We start from the raw sequence: 19,390 nt of genomic DNA, 5'->3' as shown, positions 1-19,390 counted from the left end.
TTTGATCGTGTGCAGAAAAATCTACGAAACTTCAATCCGACAGCCGAGCCATGCAAAAAAGAGTCATCCTTATTCCCTTCCTTCCCACTTACTTGTCTTCCAGTACATCCTTCATTAACGCCTACTTCATTCCTCCTCAGAACCTGTCTGTCGTTTGATGATTTGAGAAGAGTCTGAAACCCAGAACGGTCCTTGAGCCATACTGCATTCTGCCCACCCGCTCCTGCCTTCCCTCACCGATAACTACAGCTGCGAACATGCCCTCCAGAACGGTTGAAGCCGGCGTTAAGAGAAAGCGCTCGAGTATGTACAAACTGTCAGGGCCAGATTCCAAGGATCCTCCCCATACCCGCATCCCAGGGTCTTTGTCATGACCTTTCCTTGGCTCACACTTTTTACTCAGGAGCGCAGTCTCTTCCCCCTCCCGAACTTCCTCGACTCGTCGCCGAACAACATGTCCCTATTGCAGCAACCGACAAGGACACAAAGAGACTGATTGTGGTGTTGTCCAACGCCTCCCTCGAGACGTACCGAGCTGCACACAGCGGAAAGCCCGGAGGGAAAGAAGAGAAGTATTCGCTCTTGAATAGCGATGAACATATCGGTGTGATGCGGAAGATGGGTCGAGATATAAGTGATGCCAGGCCCGACATCACACACCAGGTGGCTATTCATCCCACTGGATCTCTTGTAGTGGCGAGCTGACTTCAACGTCCAGTGCCTTCTTACTCTGCTCGATTCACCCATAAACAAGGCGGGTAAACTACAAATCTACATTCACACAGCAAAGGGCGTTTTGATCGAAGTCAGCCCTACCGTCCGGATTCCCAGAACCTTCAAGCGTTTCGCTGGTCTCATGGTCCAGCTGCTACACAGGCTCTCCATTCGATCGGTGAACTCGCAGGAGAAACTGCTCAAGGTCATCAAGAATCCTATCACCGACCATTTACCACCCAACTGTCGGAAGGTCACTTTGAGTTTCGATGCCGAAGTCGTCCGCGTCCGCGACTACGTCGATACCTTAGGTCCCAACGAGAGCATATGTGTCTTTGTCGGGGCCATGGCCAAGGGTAAGGACGACTTTGCCGACGCTTTCAAGGACGAATCGATCAGTATCAGCAACTACAGCCTCAGCGCCAGTATCGCTTGCAGCAAATTCTGCCACGCTTGCGAGGATGCTTGGAAAATCATTTGAAGTGCGAACAGGGCTGTTTCCAAACAAGGTAATGCCGTCAAAAAGAAGACTGATGCTCATCCCAGGTCGAGATTTTCTCTACTTCCAGCCGTGGGCCATTCTAGCGACCCGCTCGATCACAACATCGATGCCGGGTTGCATGAAAGGGCCCTCGATACGGTTTGTGCTGCATTGGGGGAGTGTTGGATCTGGCGTTTGTTTTCACAACAAGACATAACATGGTTCAACAAAACCTCAAGGCGAGATTTCTTTTCTCCGTCTGAGATACCCGTAGGCGCATGTCAACCTGCCCTACACTGCTATCCTTAAGACATCAAAACAATGTGTGACGATCAAAGGTTTGGAGGAGAGGCGCCAGTCTCGGCGAATCTTGTTTGATAATAATGCGGGCATCTCTACATGTCCGCCGAATAGCGGCGAGCGGCATCTACTTGAATGCTGCCACTTTCCCAGCAGTCAGCTGGGCCTGAATATATACCGCCACCTTGCACATGTCCACGATCTTATTCTCTGGTCTCCAATGGTGTTCTCCAAAGATGTCTTTGCATGGAGGTCTCCGACCCCCCTCTTCTTACAAAACTTGTGTTGGTGGCCACTGAAGTCTGGCATCTCTGGGTTCGCCCACGACACCTCCGAGTCATCCTAGATTCTCTAAGCTTGTCTTCCTGACGAGAGAAATGGGCAGGCGCAGTAGGATTGTTGTCTGTGACGCTTCTGCATGGAATCTTGAGTCGATTCTCTATAAGTGACAAGTTCTTTGATTCTTGATTTGACCACCTGGTGCAAAATCAACCGGGGCCAATCAACTGTTTGTCATAAAGTCCAAGACTGATGCTCAGCAATCCAAGGCAGACAGAGATGTTGAGCTTTTAGTACATGGCAACTACATGGTGGGAATGTATGCAGGTCGTGTCACACTCTTTGTCGAGGGAGGGTCGTAGAGGCGAAGTCGAGGGCGAGAGCGGGGAGTGGTGGTGGGTGTTGAGTTAGAGAGGAGGAAGCAGTTGACTGAGACCCAACTGAGGCACCAAGTCACTTACTCGTGACTTGGATGCATTGACGCCCGACCGAAATCGCAACGGGCCGAAACACAGCCAGTTGGCGCCGTTCTTCCTCCATCTCAACCACTCATGCCGGTGCGCGGTTCCCCGATTCCCTCAATATGCCCTACGCTCCCAATCAAGCCTCGACAAATACTCCCCATTTCCGTTTCCATCACCTTTCTCCCGAACGATTCCTTTCATTCGACCCACAGGCTGCCATCCGTCTCCCAAGCCAACATCAAGCCTCTTTGACGTGGCATTTCCCCCGGCACCAGACCGTTTCATCGCCATCCCACCTTTCTCGATTCGTTTGCCACCAGTGATATCTGGAGCCTCCTCTCGCCTCACCCAGCGTGCATCACGCATTGTATTTCCCAGCCCCCCCTCGTCTCGTCTTCCATGTCAGATGGGCCTAGGGATTTAGTAGGAAAATATCAGGCGCCTACAGGAAGCAAGGCGCAGGTACCCCATCCATCGGCAGCCCTCAGATCCCGCTGTCGGGTCGCGTGAAACCCATGTCTATGGTTTGGTGGACGAGGAGAAACTGTTTTCCGATGGATGGTTGATCATCACAAGACTTGTAGCGAATAAACCGCCGGTTGGTACCAGTCATGTTGGCTGCTCGTTGCTGATTGCTGATTTTTTTCCCTTCCATCTCCTCACCTCGTTACTAAGGATTTTATATAGAGGACAGTATCTGTGTCAGTTGCTGAACCTACCAAAATCTTTGACCTTGGGTCGTTCAGGTTCAAAAACTACCGTTGATTTCCCTCAAGTTCCTGTCTAAGGGAATCCTCATTACGGTGACACAGTCCGTGCAAGATCGGTGAATCCAGACTGCGAGTATACGGGTCTCGCCCAGGGCTCCAGAACCCATCACCGCCCCAGACAAACGGGCTGCAAGGACCAACCAGTTCTCCTTCGTCAGAAATCATACAGAGTCTGAACGACTTCTGCTCCAGCCAGCAAAAGAAGCAGAGGGATCTTGTATAATATCAGCCACCACCTACCTGCTTCCTGAGCGTTTTCTCGCACCTGGGACCATCTCACTCAGTTCCTCGACGATTCCATGCCTTCCTCTATTACCCTCACCGTCAGCCACCTTCCGACATCTACCTCGTTCTTCCTTTCCGCCCTCCAACCGCTCAACTACGTCTTCCGTGGCCGACAAGAGCAAACCATCGGCTTTGGCCCCGCGTCTCCACCCAATACTCCCCCCGACTTCTGGATCACACAAGAAATCCCCGGTGTCCCCGCGGGGGCCGCGCACGTGGCTTTCCCTGCGGCCTCTCGGGCACAGGTGCAGGATTTCTTCCTTGCTGCTCTGAAGGCTGGTGGGAAGATACACGGAGAGCCATGCCAGCGGGATGCTGCGGGATACTACTCGGCCGCAGTGATCGACTTTGATGGGAATTCCATCGAGGCAGTTTATAGACCTGCCTTTGGCGACGATGCCAACAAGGAAAATGCCGACACGAGAACTATGGTGTCCCATCGCAGTGCGACTGTGAGAGCCCCTTCTGTCGTGGCACCTCCAAAAAGCGTCGTTTCCGCTGCGAAGAGTGTTAGAGCACCATCTCAGGTTGCCTCACAGGCTCCGTCGCATGTCTCGGTTCCAGCAAGTGTACCCCCTGAAAATACTCAACCCAAGCCAAAGCCTTCTGGGGATGTTCTTGGTTCCTTGATCAACGAAGCTCGCAACGCTGCGAATGTGGCCCGCGGCCTCGTCAATAGCATGGCACCGAATCTCAGCTCTCCAGCCCCGCCATCTACAGGTAACTCCACGGGTGGTGGGAGCGGAGCAGGTGAAGCCATTGTTGGTACTCTCCTCGGTGTCGCGGCCGGCGCCGCCCTCCACTACGCCTTCAGCAACCGATCCAAGGAAAACACCCGTGACGATACAGAGGAGCACAAGTTTGTGCCTCCTCCTCCCCGCCCTTCCGTCGTCGGCCGCAGTGCCACCGAGCCCGTCAACGTGATGCGTGCGGAATACTCAACTGTTCCATCCGAGTATCCCGGAGTTCCTGAATTTGGCTATCGAGCCATTGAGCCAGCTCCTTCAGCATACACTTACACACCCCAGGACCCCAGTGAGCAAAAGCTCATCACCATGTATGATCACGACCAGCCGGCGCCCACAGTTCACACCTTTGCCGATGAGGCGTCCACGATCCGCCCTGCTTCAGTGACGAGGCGAGTGAGCATGGATTCTGGAGTTGGCCTTGGGGTTGTCCCTCGCGATTTCGACGCAGCATCGCACGCCTCGAAAGCATCGCGGCAGTCGAAAAAGAGCATGAATGCACCGCCACCGACAAGCTACCGTGCTCCGACTGCACTGACGGTGAAATCGAAAGTTTCGGATGCGTCTGGTGGTGGCGGACGCTCGAGATCCCGCGCGAGCAGTTTAAGTCGCCTTGGTAGGAGTCTCAGTGGTCGGTCGTCGGCAGATCAGCCGAGGTCAAGATCGCAGTCCCGACACAGCAACAGATCGAGAAGGAGTCGACGCGATGAGTTTGAAGATAATGCGGCCGAGGACGAAGAAGCACAGACGGTGTTGCATGTGTCGGAGACTGTTCATCGTTCTTCGAGCCGTGTGTCTTCGCACCACACGCATACGGAATCAAAGGTAGCAAGTCACGTCTCTGCACACCACTCCCATGCAGGATCCAGAGCCCCAAGTCATGTCTCGGTGCACCAGTCGCATTCAGGATCCAAAGCACCAAGTCACGTATCAATTCACGAGTCTCATGCCGGATCCAAGGCGCCTAGTCATATCTCGATGCACGAGTCCAAGGCAGGTTCAAAAGCAGCGAGCCATGCCTCGGCCCATGAGTCCCATGCAGCCTCCAAGGCGGGCAGTCATGCGTCTGCGCATCAGTCCAAAACAGGATCCAAGGCGGCTAGCTATGTCTCGAATCACGACTCACAGGTGACGATAAAGCCTGCTAGTCGAGTCAGTTCAAAGCACAGTCGCAGAGACCCTGCCGAATATCCCCTTCCGCCTTCTCGTGCGGCAACATGGACAGGTTCCGATACCGGAAAAAGCTTTGTTTCTGCGAGGTCGAACTTTGGACCGAATGGGCCAAGGACGATTATAGGCAAGCTCAAACCCGTGCGCGATGGAGGTGAGATGACCGATGAGGACGATAAGACGGAGACGGCGAGCATGGTGTCCAAACAGAAGGAATTGGCCAAGTTGGATGTGACGGATCGGGAGGTGATGCCGGAGGACAGCGTCAGTCAGATCTCGGTGGAGAGCCGAAGGAGCCGAAGAAGTAAAGCCAGCAGTAGAAGATGAAGGAGACAGCAAGGGCATTGCAGTCGAGGAGAGGTGAAAGGAGGAAGTATTTCATTGGCATTTTTCTTTGGGAGAAAGTACATGGCCGCATAGCGCAAGCAGATGGCTGAGGATGTTTGGAAATCATTACCGAAGAGACATAGAATCTGTTTGAGAGGGATTTGCTCGAGCAAACTATCGTTGGATTATCCGCTAATATATACATACATGAATATAAATTCATACTGACATGGATGTCGTTCCTGATATAAGCGCGTCTTTTACTCCGCGGAGGCTCTTCGGTCGACACATGAGTCAAGCCTTTTGATCTGTGCATTGCTTTTGAAATGACCAATCAGAACTGACAGCAGCATCCCCGGTCCTCGGAGTTCCTCCACTTGTTTTTCGCTATATCTGATGTCTACCACCTACTTTCTTCCACTGTACCTACACAGGCCGTTCTTCTCGATTACACGATATCAGAATCTGGAGGGTCGACACATTTCGAGTCAACCAGAGTCAGAACCAGGGACGGGTAATAAAGAAAGACAGTGTACGCTGGTACACGATACAGGGATCGAGAGAGATCGCCACCACAGCCATGCTCGCCGCCACTACTCGCGCCACGATGAATTTCCCATTCTCATACCCTTATGACGACGAGTCGAGTTTTCAGTCCATGTATGATCCTTTATCAATGACAATGTCAACGTCAATGGAGGCGACGTCCTCCGTTCCTCTTCCTATCCAGCACCACCAAGATTCTAACAAGCGACGACAACGACGATCTGACAATACGGCAAACGTCTTCCCCAGCCCTTGCGACGTACAGAGTCAGCATCCGTCATCATCATCATCCTCCTCTTCTTTCCCATCCGCCTGTCCTCTCGATACATACAGAAGCGAACCCTCGCGCTGGCGCGCCCTGGTGGCACGAGATACCCACGCCACCGACGCGTTCGTCTACGCCGTCGTCACTACAAAGATCTACTGTCGCCCAGATTGCCCCGCGCGGCTGGCTCGACGGGCAAACGTCCGGTTCTTCGACCTGGCCGCACAGGCGGAACGGGGTGGCTTCCGGGCTTGTAAGCGGTGCAAGCCGAATCGGGTAAAGGCGTCTGTCTTTGGTGGTGGTGGTGAGGTGGTGTCGTTGTCGACGTCGTCATCTTCGGCGCCGTCGTCAGCGCCATCTCCTCGGTCCGAAGGGACTCCAAATTCATCGTCAGCAGCGGAATCCCTCTCTGGTCCGAGGACCGTCTCCCCCGTCTTGTTACCTGCGCCGGATCAGCAAGGCCAGGAACAAGAACGGGAACAACATAGCCACGCGGCGGTAGACGGCCACGACGACGAAAACGAGAACGAGAACGAGAACGAGGACATCCACGCCAAAATCCAACGCGCCGTACACCTCGTGCGCCAAGCGGCGCTTGAAAAGGCCCAACCCCTGAGCCTCGCCCAGCTGTCCGCGCAGGTCGGCCTGAGTAAGTGGCACTTACAGCGCGTGTTTAAGAAGATCCAGGGCGTGACGCCGCGGGAAATGGCGGAGCAGATTCTTGAAGCGAAAGCGACAACGACAACGACGGCAGCCACAACGACACCGGTAACGATCATGCTAAACGTCGAGGGAATGCCCACCTCTCACCCTCACACTGACCCTCACGTGCAGGGTCCCCAACCTCTTGCGCCACTACCTGTGAGGGATCTCGCTGCGGAGGGGTGGTTCGACGGCCTCCTCGACAGTGACAATCTCTTCGATTGTGACTACGACCATGACTTTGAGTATAACGATCTACGACCGCAGAGACAGACGCAGCCGCAGCCGCAGCAGTGGCAATGGGAGGGGCCTGAACCGCATGCAACCCTACCTTCACATCCACCTCCAGCAGTGCAATTCGCGCATGGTGTCCCGACCTCGATGCTACCTGGGCCTGTGCCAGTGGACATGAACTTCGACATGGCCATGAGCATGGACTCGGATATGGGTATGGATATGGACATTGACATGCACGCCTCCGACGCCGCCGAAATAGAAGGGCTACTGAACGACCTATTCCCCGAGATCCTTGTATAAGAACCTCCCAAATAGATAATTCTGAGGGGAAGGGATGGCACAAAAAAAGAAAGAGAAGAAGCCGAGTGACGAGCTAGCTTTTTTAATGATTATTTTAATGATTATTATTTATCATTCTTCTTTCTCTTTTCTTCCCCTCTCTTCTCTTTTTTCTTCTCTCCTTTTCATGTTCAGGAAAAAGAGAGCAACTACGAAACCTGTCGCACGCACGCACGCACAAAGGTCTAAAGGCCAAAGACCCCGCCCCAAAAGGGAAAACGTCTCAGAGCACAAAGCCCAATTCATCCCGATTATCGTCAGTCAGGCGCGCCCACTCGAGCAACAGGCGGAAAAAGTAAGCCTCCATGTCCTCCTTGCGGAGCACTTTGCTCGCCCACTCGCGGCCCGCCTCGGCGATCATCTCGGCCTCTTTAACGTGCGGCTTCCACCAAATCTTGTGGCCGAACATGGTCCCGTTGACACCCCCAAAGTACGCCAGCGTGCTCCACACGCCGTGCAGGCGGAGGTCCTGCGGCACAAAGTGCAGCCAGGCCGTGAGGCGCGAGTCGTACCATTCACGGAACAGCGCCGTCTTGAAGGGCAGGGAGCGCGAGTGGAGAAAGGGCAGGAACCGGCCGCTGAAGCCCGCGCCGTCGAGGTCGAACAGGAACCGATACCGCCAGTGCGCTTGGAAATCCGTGGGTCTTACGAGGTTGAATTCTCGCTCCTGGTCTGTGCAGTCTTTGCCGCCGCACCGGGCGATGAAATCCACAATGGCAATGTCGGTTTTCAGGCCCAGCTTCTTCACGTCGCCTCCTCGGATCGTCTGATACTGGTATTTGGAATGGTCTGCCGGGCTGGGAAGGAGGACAGTCGTGGCGTCGTGGGGCTGGTTGGTCAGATTGTTGGCCATGTGCACAAAGCGTTGGCGGGTCATTCCTCGCCAGGCGCCGCTGTTGGAGGAGACGCCTTCAGAGGTGGCGCCACGCCAGAACAGAACGTTTTCTTTCTCCCCGAACGGGGGGTCAGGGAACCCTGGGTGATAGCCTTCTTCTCCGGGTGTCCCTTCAGGCTCGCTGGGTGCATAGACGGCTTTGTCCATATAATTCCAAGCCGAAGGGTACAGGATGTCGCTGTAGCCGTGCGGCTTTGACTGAGAGAAGACGGGCATGAGCTGGTAGCTCGTCTTGAATGCCGCAGGTGAGAGGTAGAAGCCGTGAAGTCGGGCCAGATCTGGCTGATGGCATACGTCCGCTGCATCGGACCAATTGCCCACGAACTGACCCAGAGAATGTGGAGCCATGCAACTCCCACAGAGGTGAGACTGGGATGCAAGGTGCGGCGACGCCCGTGCAAGCGAGGAAGGAGGGCAGCTTACTGAGCCGAAGGAATGGAAGCTGTTGCGCCACGAGTTGTCCCGAAATATCGTCTCCGTATATTCCTTTTCGGGCACTGGCAGCCAGCCTGACGCGCGATCGGCTGACCAACTTGAACTACCACTCTTATCCTGTGCTCGGCCTTGTTCTTGGAAATAGCTGAGCTGCTCATATGGCACGGCGACCCTAGATTCATCATTCAAGTTGAACGCCAAATCCATGTCAGGCAGATACCGTGCGAAGCTGTTAATGAGAACGGCGACCCCCTCCAGCATCCATCGATGGGTTGGCAGTACGTTCTCTTGGACCTTTGCCTCTCCGTCACGGATGGTAATCCCCGAAATCTCATTCCATGGGTTGGATACCATCTTCCACGTCTGGCTTCGCAGATCAACCGGCAGGATCGCGCGAAAAGGCAGCAGATCATGATAGATCTGGTCGTATTCGTCTACAATCAGCACAGACCTGTTTTTCGCGTACTCGAACCAAGTGTCGAAGCCTGGAGGAGGGTTTCGGTTGTATCTCTGTTTATATCCTGCCACGGCTTCCGCGAGGGAGGAAGTACTTCCCACGGATTCCAGATACTTATTATGATGAAGCGTAGCGTCATACATGAGCATATCAATAGGGTGGAAGTGGACGTAATCTTTCTTCAGCCAGGCGGGAAAGATGGCACCGCAGAGGACAACAAGTAGGAGGAGTTGTCGCGACGGTCGCATCACGTCTCTGATGCCCAGTTCCTGCTGTATCCAACGATACGCCCATTGTCCAATAAATATTAAGAAAAAGGATACCGTCGTTGCCGTGAACGGTATTTGAGGAAAAGGATTCCTGTGTGACCAAATAAACTCCAGAGCGGGTATCATAGTGATGGAAGCGGTCAGATACGTTGTCATGTCTAATGCGCCGTAAGTCATAATCTGCCGAATGTCAGTATAGCTTCTGGGAATGAGTCCACTCCAACTTACACTGTGTAGAAGAGATATACACAAAAGGCAGAAAAGAAGAACGTGATATCCCATGGCAAAGATTGTGCCTACATCCAGCGGTGGAAATACAAACAACAGCCAACGTCGGTACTCTGGTTTGAAAATGTACACACATATAGCCGCAATCGACCAGACGACAGACGTGGCAATCATGGTTGAGCTCCAGAGGACTATGCATCGTCGTCCTGAAAGACCCCTGCCATCAGATTTTGGGATCGTCTCGTAGGCAATGACGACAAGGCAAAGATCCAGCACTAGGGCAGAGACTTGCATTAGCGGGATTGTCTTCGAATCGCCGAGGGCAAGGGGACAGATATAGGTCGAGTTTGTTGAAGTCCATAGGCCGTGAGTGAGGTAACATCCGTAGGATACCATCAACATTGATAGAAGATACCGAGTTCGCGGTCTCAGGATGTAGGTCCTAGCAGCTGCAGACAAGGACTCGTAAACCGAACTGTCGGGGTTTTCCTCATCCTGCAAGTCGATTGGGCGCTGACACCTAATACAATCATAGACTGCCACTAAGAATGGCAGAAACACTTCGACACTGGCGATGGTGCACTCCGTAGCCAGTGAAATGCGCCGATAGACCTCTATGCGCAAGGACAGGGCAGCAACTGCTAGGGCCAGTACCGATACGCGAACCTTGCCAGTGTGTTTGTGTTGCGCGGAAGTTGTTTCCAGGTATTCCAGCCTTCCGTTGGCTTCCTCCCCAAGCTCTTCCAAAGGCACCGCCGTATACTGGCCTTTATTTTGCTTTGCATCTGGAGACGGGAACAACTGAGGTATTGCCCGACTGGCACTCGGTAAAGCGAACGAACAAGCCGTTAGCGCAAGGATCACAGTGTGGACGGGTCGGTCGAAAGCAGTCGAAAGCGGGACAAGGTGTGCTAGGGATGCTGCCAACAGCAATGATAGGCTATCGCAGTCAGTATCTGCCAGTATACCAAGCGACAGATGCTCACCAGAAGCACAGAACATCGAGTTTTGTCGCCATGATGACCGACCGCGCCCCTTGCGCCTAAACGAAATGTCAAAGCAAGAGACTCAAATAGATCTGTGTTGAGAGACTATATCGCATGGACAATATTCCTCTAGCGCGCGACATCACGAACACAGCGCGCTCTAATGAATGAGGATCATTGACTATTGCGCAGTTGCAGCGATTTCTGATGCGCAAAACAGTACGAGGTAATGGCGATCGGGCTGTGTTCAGGGTGTTAAACTCGAGACGAGGCTAGGGTGTCCGGTGTCTTGGGTGTCTTGGGTGTCTTGGGTCTTGGTGCTTGGGTCGCAAGGCTGTCGAGGATTGAGGATAGCCTCGCCCCCTTGCGCCTAAATTATTGGACCCCACGAGCCCACAAGGTGTTACAGGTAGCCACAGGTGGCCACCCCACATTGTCTCCGATAGGAAACTGCGGCGAAATTTTTGGAGATGTTTCTGAACTTTTTCTTACTAGACAAATCCCTAGGACTGACGGTGTCTAGTTGAGAATTCACTCTCCCTACATCAAAGCTTCGAGCGGAGGGGGGCCGGGAGAGATCCAAGATGCCTCGAAAAGCCATCGACTCCCGCATCCCAGCGCTGATCCGCAATGGCATTCAGGAAAAGAAGCGCAGTTTCATCGTCGTGGTGGGCGACCGAGCAAAAGATGTTATTGTCCACCTGCACTATATCATGTCCTCGGTCGATATCAAGCAGAATAGATCTGTCTTGTGGGCTTACAAAAAAGACCTCCTAGGTTTCACGTCCCACCGAAAAAAGCGCGAAGCAAAAATCAGGAAGGAAATCAAACGAGGCATTCGAGACCCGGACACTGAAGATCCTTTCGAGCTGTTCGTCACGTTGCACAATATTCGATATGTTTACTACAAAGAGACGGACAAGATCCTTGGTAACACATATGGTATGTGTATTCTTCAGGATTTCGAGGCCATAACACCGAATCTCCTCGCCAGAACTGTGGAAACGGTTGAAGGCGGCGGATTGGTTCTCCTCCTGCTGAAAGGAATGAAAAGTCTGAAGCAGCTATACACAATGTCTATGGATGTACATTCGAGATATCGGACAGAAGCCCATGATGATGTGGTGGCCAGATTCAATGAGAGGTTCATTCTCTCTTTGGGAAATTGCGAATCTTGCTTGGTGGTGGATGACGAGCTCAATGTTCTGCCCATATCCGGAGGAAAGAATGTCCAACCTTTGCCCCCACCGAGTAGTGAGGCTGAACGTGTGCTGCCGAATCAGAAGGAGTTGAAGGAAATCAAAGACAGTTTGGCGGACAGCAGACCAGTCGGACCTCTGATTACTCTTGCCAAAACTGTCGATCAAGCGAAGGCTCTTCTTACCTTTGTCGATGCGATATCAGAGAAGACCCTCCGGAGTACTGTCACACTTACTGCGGCTCGAGGCCGAGGGAAATCAGCAGCTCTTGGAGTGGCCGTTGCTGCTGCAATAGCTCATGGCTACAGCAACATCTTCATCACCTCACCAAGTCCTGAAAATTTGAAGACATTGTTTGAATTTGTCATCAAAGGCTTCGACGCCCTAGAATATATGGATCATGTCGACTATACGATTTTGCAATCAACAAATCCGGATTACAACAAAGCCATCGTACGGATCAACGTCCACCGGCAACATCGGCAAACCATCCAGTATATTCAACCTCAAGATGCCCATGTCCTCGGTCAAGCAGAACTGGTGGTCATCGATGAAGCAGCAGCAATTCCTTTGCCGCTGGTACGGAAATTGATGGGGCCTTATCTTGTCTTCATGGCATCCACCATCAATGGCTACGAGGGAACTGGCCGTTCGCTGTCGCTGAAACTCATCCAACAACTACGAGAGCAGTCTAGGGGTGGACCTAGCACTAATGGAGACGATGTCGAGGTTGCAGACAAGGCGACAGGCAAGGCAGCCAAGGATGGCGCCAAAGTCTACACCGGCGGAAGAAGTTTGAGAGAGATCACGCTGTCAGAACCTATCCGTTACGCACCCGGAGATGGCGTTGAGAAATGGCTGAATCGGCTATTATGTCTCGACGCCACGTTGCCCAAGTCGAAGATGAATACCCAAGGGACGCCTCATCCGTCAACATGTGAATTGGTCCATGTCAACCGTGATACGCTTTTCTCCTTTCATCCTGTTTCCGAAAAGTTCCTGCAACAAATGATGGCGCTTTATGTTGCGTCGCATTACAAGAATTCTCCCAATGATCTTCAACTCATGTCTGACGCCCCAGCACATCAACTCTTTGTACTGATCCCCCCGATATCTGAGAACGCAAACAAACTACCGGAGCCTTTGTGTGTCATCCAAGTCGCTCTCGAGGGTCGGATCAGCAAAAAGTCGGTTCTGAGCAGCTTGTCCCGTGGTCAGAGGGCAGGGGGTGACTTGATTCCCTGGCTGGTCAGTCAACAATTCCAGGACTCGGAATTTGCCGGACTGTCCGGTAGCCGCGTTGTTAGAATTGCTACGAACCCGGATTACCTGAATATGGGCTATGGGTCACGGGCACTGGAGCTCCTGAGGGACTTTTACGAGGGCAAGTTCACCTCTTTGTCTGAGACGGACGAGACCACAATAGAGGATGCAGAGCACATGCCGCGCGTCACGGACGCCGAACTCGAAGAATCCAATCTGCTCGATGACAATATCAAAGTACGCGATATACACGAAATGCCGCCACTTTTCAGCAAACTCTCCGAACGACGACCCGACCGCTTAGACTATCTCGGTGTCTCGTTTGGCTTGACACAGCCACTCCATAAATTCTGGAAAAGACATTCCTTCGCACCCGTGTATCTGCGGCAAACGCCTAACGAGTTGACGGGCGAGCATTCCTGCGTTATGCTCCGGCCTCTTTCGACAAGCACAACCACAGATAACTCGTGGCTGGCGGCTTATGCGCAAGATTTCCACAAACGGTTTCTTACTCTGCTGTCCTATCAATTCCGCACCTTTCCTTCGGTCCAAGGACTGTCTATTTCGGAGTCCGCCTCGCGAGCCACCAAATCTGGCCCTGACGAGTCATCCTCGACGAATGTGAAACCTCTCACCAAAGCCGATCTTGACGCCCACTTCTCGCCTTTTGATCTTGCCCGTCTTGAGTCATACGCCAACAACCTGCTTGATTACCATGTCATCCTCGACCTGCTACCTGCCCTCGCTTACCTCTATTTTACTGGCCGCCTCAAGCTCCCACCTTGCAACGTCAGTCTGTCTGGAGTGCAGCAGAGTATACTACTGGCAATCGGGTTGCAGAGGAAGGACCTCAGTGACGTGGAAAAGGAGCTGAACTTGCCGAGCAACCAGCTGTTAGCCATGTTTGTGAAGGTGGTCAGGAAGATCAGCACGGCATTGAGGGCAGTTTTGAGCAGCGAGGTGGAGGCGAGCTTGAGCGAGAAGAAAGAGATCGAAACGAATAGCGAGGCGGCAATCAACTCAAACCCCAGCGGTGGCAGGGTACACATTGCACCTCTGGGCCCTGCGAATGGTGATGACGGTGGGGAAGAAGATGAGGAAGAAGTCGACCCAGAAATGCGAGAGAAACAAAGGGCAATGATCGATGCGTTGCCGCTTGACAAGTGAGTCCCTTTCAGTATCTTGCCGCATACACACAGCACCTCAATCCCATTCCCTATCTACCCAATCCTCGTGAGCCTTTTCTTTCCCATTTCCCCCCTACGCAGGCCCTTCTTGAAACCCAATGTCAAGACAACCGATGACGAGACACGAGAGAGATGTACACTCTGAACTAATAAGACTTTCGATCGATCCAGGTACGAAATCTCCACCACTAACGCCGCAGACGACCGGGCCTGGGAGCAAGCCGAACGACAGGTCCGCGAAGCCGGCAACAGCACCGTCGTGAGCATCAAAAGTGCCGGTGGAAAAGTGAAAAAGCGGAAGATTGACGACTCGGAAGGTGATGGTGGAGAAGGAGACGAAGACGCCGCCGCTCGAGGTGGTGATCACAACAGGGAGAAGAGGCGGAAAGACAAGAAAGGAGGCCGGATAGAGGGGAGCGGAGGAGGGAAGAAGAAGACAGGAAAGACAAAGGACAAGGATAAGGAGAGAAGAAGAAAAGCATGATTGATTTCCTCCCTCTCACGTCGACCTTGCTTTTGTCCTGGAGAGATCTATCTCGCTTGTCATGCATGGGCGTTTTGACAAGGGTTCAAGACTAGGACTAGGACTAGGACCAGGACCAAGATCCGGACGAGAGCATCTTCATCAAGAAAAAGGCCATTTAATTGAACGCAAGGCTAACGTAACACCAAACTGCGAGGTCAGGTCGAACTCGAGACTCGAGACTCAAGTGTCAGTCAACCTTTGTCACAAAAATTATCACAATGCTTGACTTTTAATTCTTGCCTCTTGCCTCTTGTTCGTCTTTTTTTGTAATCAAACCCCCAGTCCCCAATCCCCAATCCCCCGGTGCTTTACAAAGTTACATCCCCTAGCCAGTCCAGTAGTATTGTATCTATCTGCACCACGACTGCAGAGCACGAGACGGCACGACACGAGACAGTCCCAGGATAAGAAATAGTTTCCGGGGAAAGCGCAAGTAAGAGTGAACAAAAGCATCTTTATGCATGTGTGCATGCACCTGTGTATGCTACCTAGGTATCTTTGTATCTAAGAATCTCAAGCCACGAGTCACAAAGTCCACTATCCATCCATCTTGCTTCCTTGCAGTCCAGATATTTTATTCTCTCTCTCTCTCTCTCTCTCTCTCTCTCTCTCTCTCTCTCGCGATTCTATCTCCGCGTTGCATAGAACCTGGAGAAAAGAAAAGAGAGGGGGGGGTCACCTAGTATGTATCCAGTAGAGAGGGAATGGAGAAAAACATATCGTATCGTAGCTTAGATTCCCTTTCGACGTCGACTGATCTCATGATGAAGAAGACGGCGACATCACAGCAACCAAGCCAAAAAAAAAAACAAGAAACCCAAGGCTCGTCCGGTCTCAGTCTTGTCCCAAGCAAGTGCCACGTTAATCAATATGCATCATCATCATCATCATAATCATCATCATATCTCCCAATGTCGTGTGTGCAGAATTGTGACTTGCACGGTATGCCAGATGCAGAAGCAGAAGCAGAACCAGGTCCCAGTCCCAGTCCCAGTCCCAGTACCCAACCGGCCTCCCTTGTCACCTATTCTCCATCTTCACAAAAAATAAGCAAGCCCCGCGGGTGAGAAAAGTCAAAAAAGAGGTGGATTGTGTGTGTTCCACGAACAAAAAGGGCGGCAAAGGCGGCCGAGCAGTCTGAAAGCTTTTCTTTCGATTTGCCACCAGGATGAGTGTCGCTGACATGACATGACACCCTTCGACCATGATGAAGTGAGTGAGTGGGTCGTCGATGGCGAGCTGACGCCACCACCACCACCAATTCAGCAGCAGACAAAAATCATCCATCATCATCATCATCATCATCATCATCGTCCAGCTGTTGAGCACATTCTGCACGAAATGACACAGCATGTTATCAGTCTGAAGGGAGGTAATCATCGTCACTTGGACGACTTCTTTGAGACGGCCCTTCTTTTCGGTCGGTCCGAGGTCGACTGTTGGGAATGGGCGTACGCAACAGCTGGCGGCTCCACGGTAAAGCGCACTCGTCTGTGCTTGTCTGTCTTTTGTTTCTTGTTCTTGTCTCGTGCACCTGCCATAGTCGTGGGTTTGATGACTGAGCTGGTTACCGTGCCAGTGGCAGCACCGGCTGGTGAATCGGAGACTTTCGGTTGCATGCGATTCTTCAACTTCAAAATCACGACAGGTTTCTTGTTTTGTGGTGCCGGGGCAGGCAGATCTTCCTTGTCTTTTGCATCCCGAAGTGGAGATATCTCCTTCTCCGTGACAGGATATGTGCCGTCACCCTGGTAGAACCATTCGAATCCCTCCGGCTCGCTTCCATTCTCCAGATCCCAGACACCATGGACAACCGGTGTCCTTCCAGGATCGTTTGGATCGGCAACAACCTCATACCGGCCGAAGATGTGCTCCTTGCGATTCTCAACTGAAGACTCTATATACATCTCCAGTGCTTCTTCAAACGACCTTCGCTGAGACAAGGTCGATTCAGCCGTGAAGCGGAATCTGAATCCTTTTGGATGACAGAAGACTCTCTTGGTCGTGAAATCGTCTGGTCTGAAGTGTCGCGGGATGTGAAGCCTGACTCGGCCGTCACGACGTGCTTCTCTGCTTGCTATCTCAGAAGGGCTGCCACAAGAAATGCGCGCCCCGTCCTTGTTATTTGGTGTAGCGGCTTTATGACTGTTGCGATTCATCTGCTCCTCATCCACCATGGGAATAGGGTGGTCCACAACTCCTCTCTCGTGGTCCTTCTTTGGCTTCTTCGTGGGTGGTAATGCAGTCTCTTCATCGGTGATATCGAGACGGTGCTTTGCGGTGTTGTCGGACGACACTCTACTCACATCTTCCGCCGTCGGTGAACCAACCCTATATGTAGCAGAGGTGCTAGTAGTGTCAGAAAAGTGCTCGGTGCGGGCGTTGATCCTATCATCACTTCTTGTGCTGGCAATTTGCTTGGCCGTCGGAAAAGGAGCGCGGCTCGTAAGTGTCTCTTTTTGGTCCAGTATCTTCAGCTCCAGGTTCCGGATCTGTGCACGCAGATCAACGTTTCCATCTTGCTCAATAGCCAGCTCCGCGATCTTGGACAATCTGAGCCACTCTTGCACATTTGGCTGCATATCCCACAAAATGTGCTTGCACTGGCCGAAACCTCTCGACGTACCCACAGGCGAGGCTTCTGTGAAAAGATCGTCCCGAGAAACCCCAGAGTGCTCGAAACTGGAGGCGATGGAAGAGACATCAGTCGCATCAAGAACCCCCCCAATCAGGCAAATAAGTACCTCGAGTCGCCTCACTAGGCTTTCATCCTTAGTTGTCGCAGGCACACCATCCGCTGATCCTTCACAACTGGTCGAAGAATCAAACGCGGTCGAATCTCCTGGCGAAGGGTTTTCCTCGTCAAGTTCCAACGCCAGAGCCACAAATAGATCATGACGTTCTTGCTCTTCGTCGATACGTCGTTTGGTGTTTCCCTTCTGCCTGACAGTGTTGAAGTGATTGTAGTATTTCTGAAGCAGCTTGAGGTTATCGCGGCTCTTTAGCACCTCATACAGGCAATAAACCATGAGATCTCGTCCCATAGGGTTTAGTCGCGTCACATCCATGATGTGGTCCCAATCCTTGGGCTGGATTTCCCCCCCATAGTCCTCGAGGACTTTGCCCAGAAGTTCCTCGACAGCTCCCAAAGAGTCTTTTGCAGCTGCCCGTCTTCGTAGCTTACTTTCAGAAATACCAACTTCTTCGAGTTCACCAGCTGTGACTGCCCAAGCTGGACCGTGTCTGTGGCTCGCAACCAAGACAGGCATTTTGGTCGGACTTATATCTCTTTTTGAGCGAGGTTTTCCGCGCGGCAATCTAGCGGGGATTTCGTCTTCATGCTGTACAGAGCGCTTGCTGGAAACTTGAGGTGCTCCGCCCTTTGTGGGGGTGGTACCAGGATTGTAGCCCAAACGCAATGCCTCGTACCAGGCCTTTGATAAAACATCAAAAACATGATCGAGGACTTCCTTCCGTCTCTGTTCGTCTCGAATTCTTGTTCCCCATTCCGCCCAGTCTTTCACGTGCTCCATAACCTGTGTACAGAAGGGAAGATTGCTATCAGGGAGAAGGGCTGATCGATCAAACCGTCGCCGGTGCTGCGATCGGGACCCGGATGGCATTAGAGCTGGAGGGAACTGGTACCTCACGGGTTCCTGTGTAGGGTCGTCGATGTTCTGGGTGGATACGAATGGTGGGATCTCGAAGTAACCAGACTGAAGATCCTTTCTGACCGCAGCGCGGGAGTTCTTATAAGTTGTTTCCATCGTCTCAATCTGGGGCTTATTGATCCGGGGCTGTTCGGTGATGGTGGCGACAAGGTCGGGGACTGCTAAATCATCTCGATCTGGGGCCGACGATGTGTCAGTCATCCCGGCAATTGTTCTGACTTGATCGACCTCTTCTCGGATGATTCCGACTTCAAGAACGTGTCTTTGCTCGGGATGGACATCTGTTCCGACCCTCGCACCACGATTCTGCGGGGACTGTGTCGGTGACTGCATGGCTGTGCTTGCAGGCTGCGAGTAGGTCTCCATTCCCTGAGGTAGAGCGTCAGCTGGTGGTGCGGCAAGATGTTAACATCCAATATATCGAGGGCAAGAGAATGACTAGAGCCCATAATTCAAAGCCAGAATTCGCAATGAATCATACCAGAAGTCGAAGGGAAGTTGTGAGGAGCGACTTGCGGCAGCAGCAGGGCAGATGGCAGTAGGAGCCTAGGGCACGCTTGGACGTTGAAGGGAAGAATGAAAGTCATTCAAACCCATTTCAAAAGAGTGAGTATTTGAAGAGAATGGTAAGTGAAAGATGAGAGAATGG

General features: G+C 52.5%; 6 protein-coding genes across 6 annotated transcripts; 4 read left to right on the top strand and 2 right to left on the bottom strand.

Moving 5' to 3' along the window:
• Positions 1–257: 257 nt before the first annotated feature.
• On the top strand, positions 258–1,195 carry AYO21_05134 (ribosomal RNA small subunit methyltransferase NEP1; the record flags this gene model as incomplete). The annotated part of the gene is made up of 3 exons (XM_022655105.1): positions 258–303; positions 404–663; positions 719–1,195. 3 exons carry the CDS (start codon positions 258–260, stop codon positions 1,193–1,195), a joined length of 783 nt encoding a protein of 260 aa, XP_022512590.1.
• Positions 1,196–3,307: 2,112 nt separating this feature from the next.
• Positions 3,308–5,536, top strand: AYO21_05133 (hypothetical protein; the record flags this gene model as incomplete). The annotated part of the gene is made up of 1 exon (XM_022655104.1): positions 3,308–5,536. The coding sequence occupies one exon, from the start codon at positions 3,308–3,310 to the stop codon at positions 5,534–5,536; it is 2,229 nt and encodes a 742-aa protein (XP_022512589.1).
• Positions 5,537–6,116: 580 nt separating this feature from the next.
• Positions 6,117–7,586, top strand: AYO21_05132 (hypothetical protein; the record flags this gene model as incomplete). Its single annotated transcript, XM_022655103.1, has 1 exon — positions 6,117–7,586. The coding sequence occupies one exon, from the start codon at positions 6,117–6,119 to the stop codon at positions 7,584–7,586; it is 1,470 nt and encodes a 489-aa protein (XP_022512588.1).
• Positions 7,587–7,848: 262 nt separating this feature from the next.
• Positions 7,849–10,927, bottom strand: AYO21_05131 (hypothetical protein; the record flags this gene model as incomplete). The annotated part of the gene is made up of 3 exons (XM_022655102.1): positions 7,849–9,861; positions 9,910–10,849; positions 10,896–10,927. 3 exons carry the CDS (start codon positions 10,925–10,927, stop codon positions 7,849–7,851), a joined length of 2,985 nt encoding a protein of 994 aa, XP_022512587.1.
• Positions 10,928–11,479: 552 nt separating this feature from the next.
• AYO21_05130 (hypothetical protein) lies at positions 11,480–15,028 on the top strand (the record flags this gene model as incomplete). The annotated part of the gene is made up of 2 exons (XM_022655101.1): positions 11,480–14,520; positions 14,716–15,028. 2 exons carry the CDS (start codon positions 11,480–11,482, stop codon positions 15,026–15,028), a joined length of 3,354 nt encoding a protein of 1,117 aa, XP_022512586.1.
• Positions 15,029–16,452: 1,424 nt separating this feature from the next.
• Positions 16,453–19,074, bottom strand: AYO21_05129 (hypothetical protein; the record flags this gene model as incomplete). Its single annotated transcript, XM_022655100.1, has 1 exon — positions 16,453–19,074. The coding sequence occupies one exon, from the start codon at positions 19,072–19,074 to the stop codon at positions 16,453–16,455; it is 2,622 nt and encodes an 873-aa protein (XP_022512585.1).
• Positions 19,075–19,390: the final 316 nt, after the last annotated feature.

The sequence above is a fragment of the Fonsecaea monophora genome, assembly GCF_001642475.1.
Source record: "Fonsecaea monophora strain CBS 269.37 chromosome Unknown Scaff31, whole genome shotgun sequence".
NCBI classification, from domain to species: Eukaryota; Fungi; Ascomycota; class Eurotiomycetes; order Chaetothyriales; family Herpotrichiellaceae; genus Fonsecaea; species Fonsecaea monophora.
This window is presented reverse-complemented; position numbering and strand designations above follow the sequence as displayed.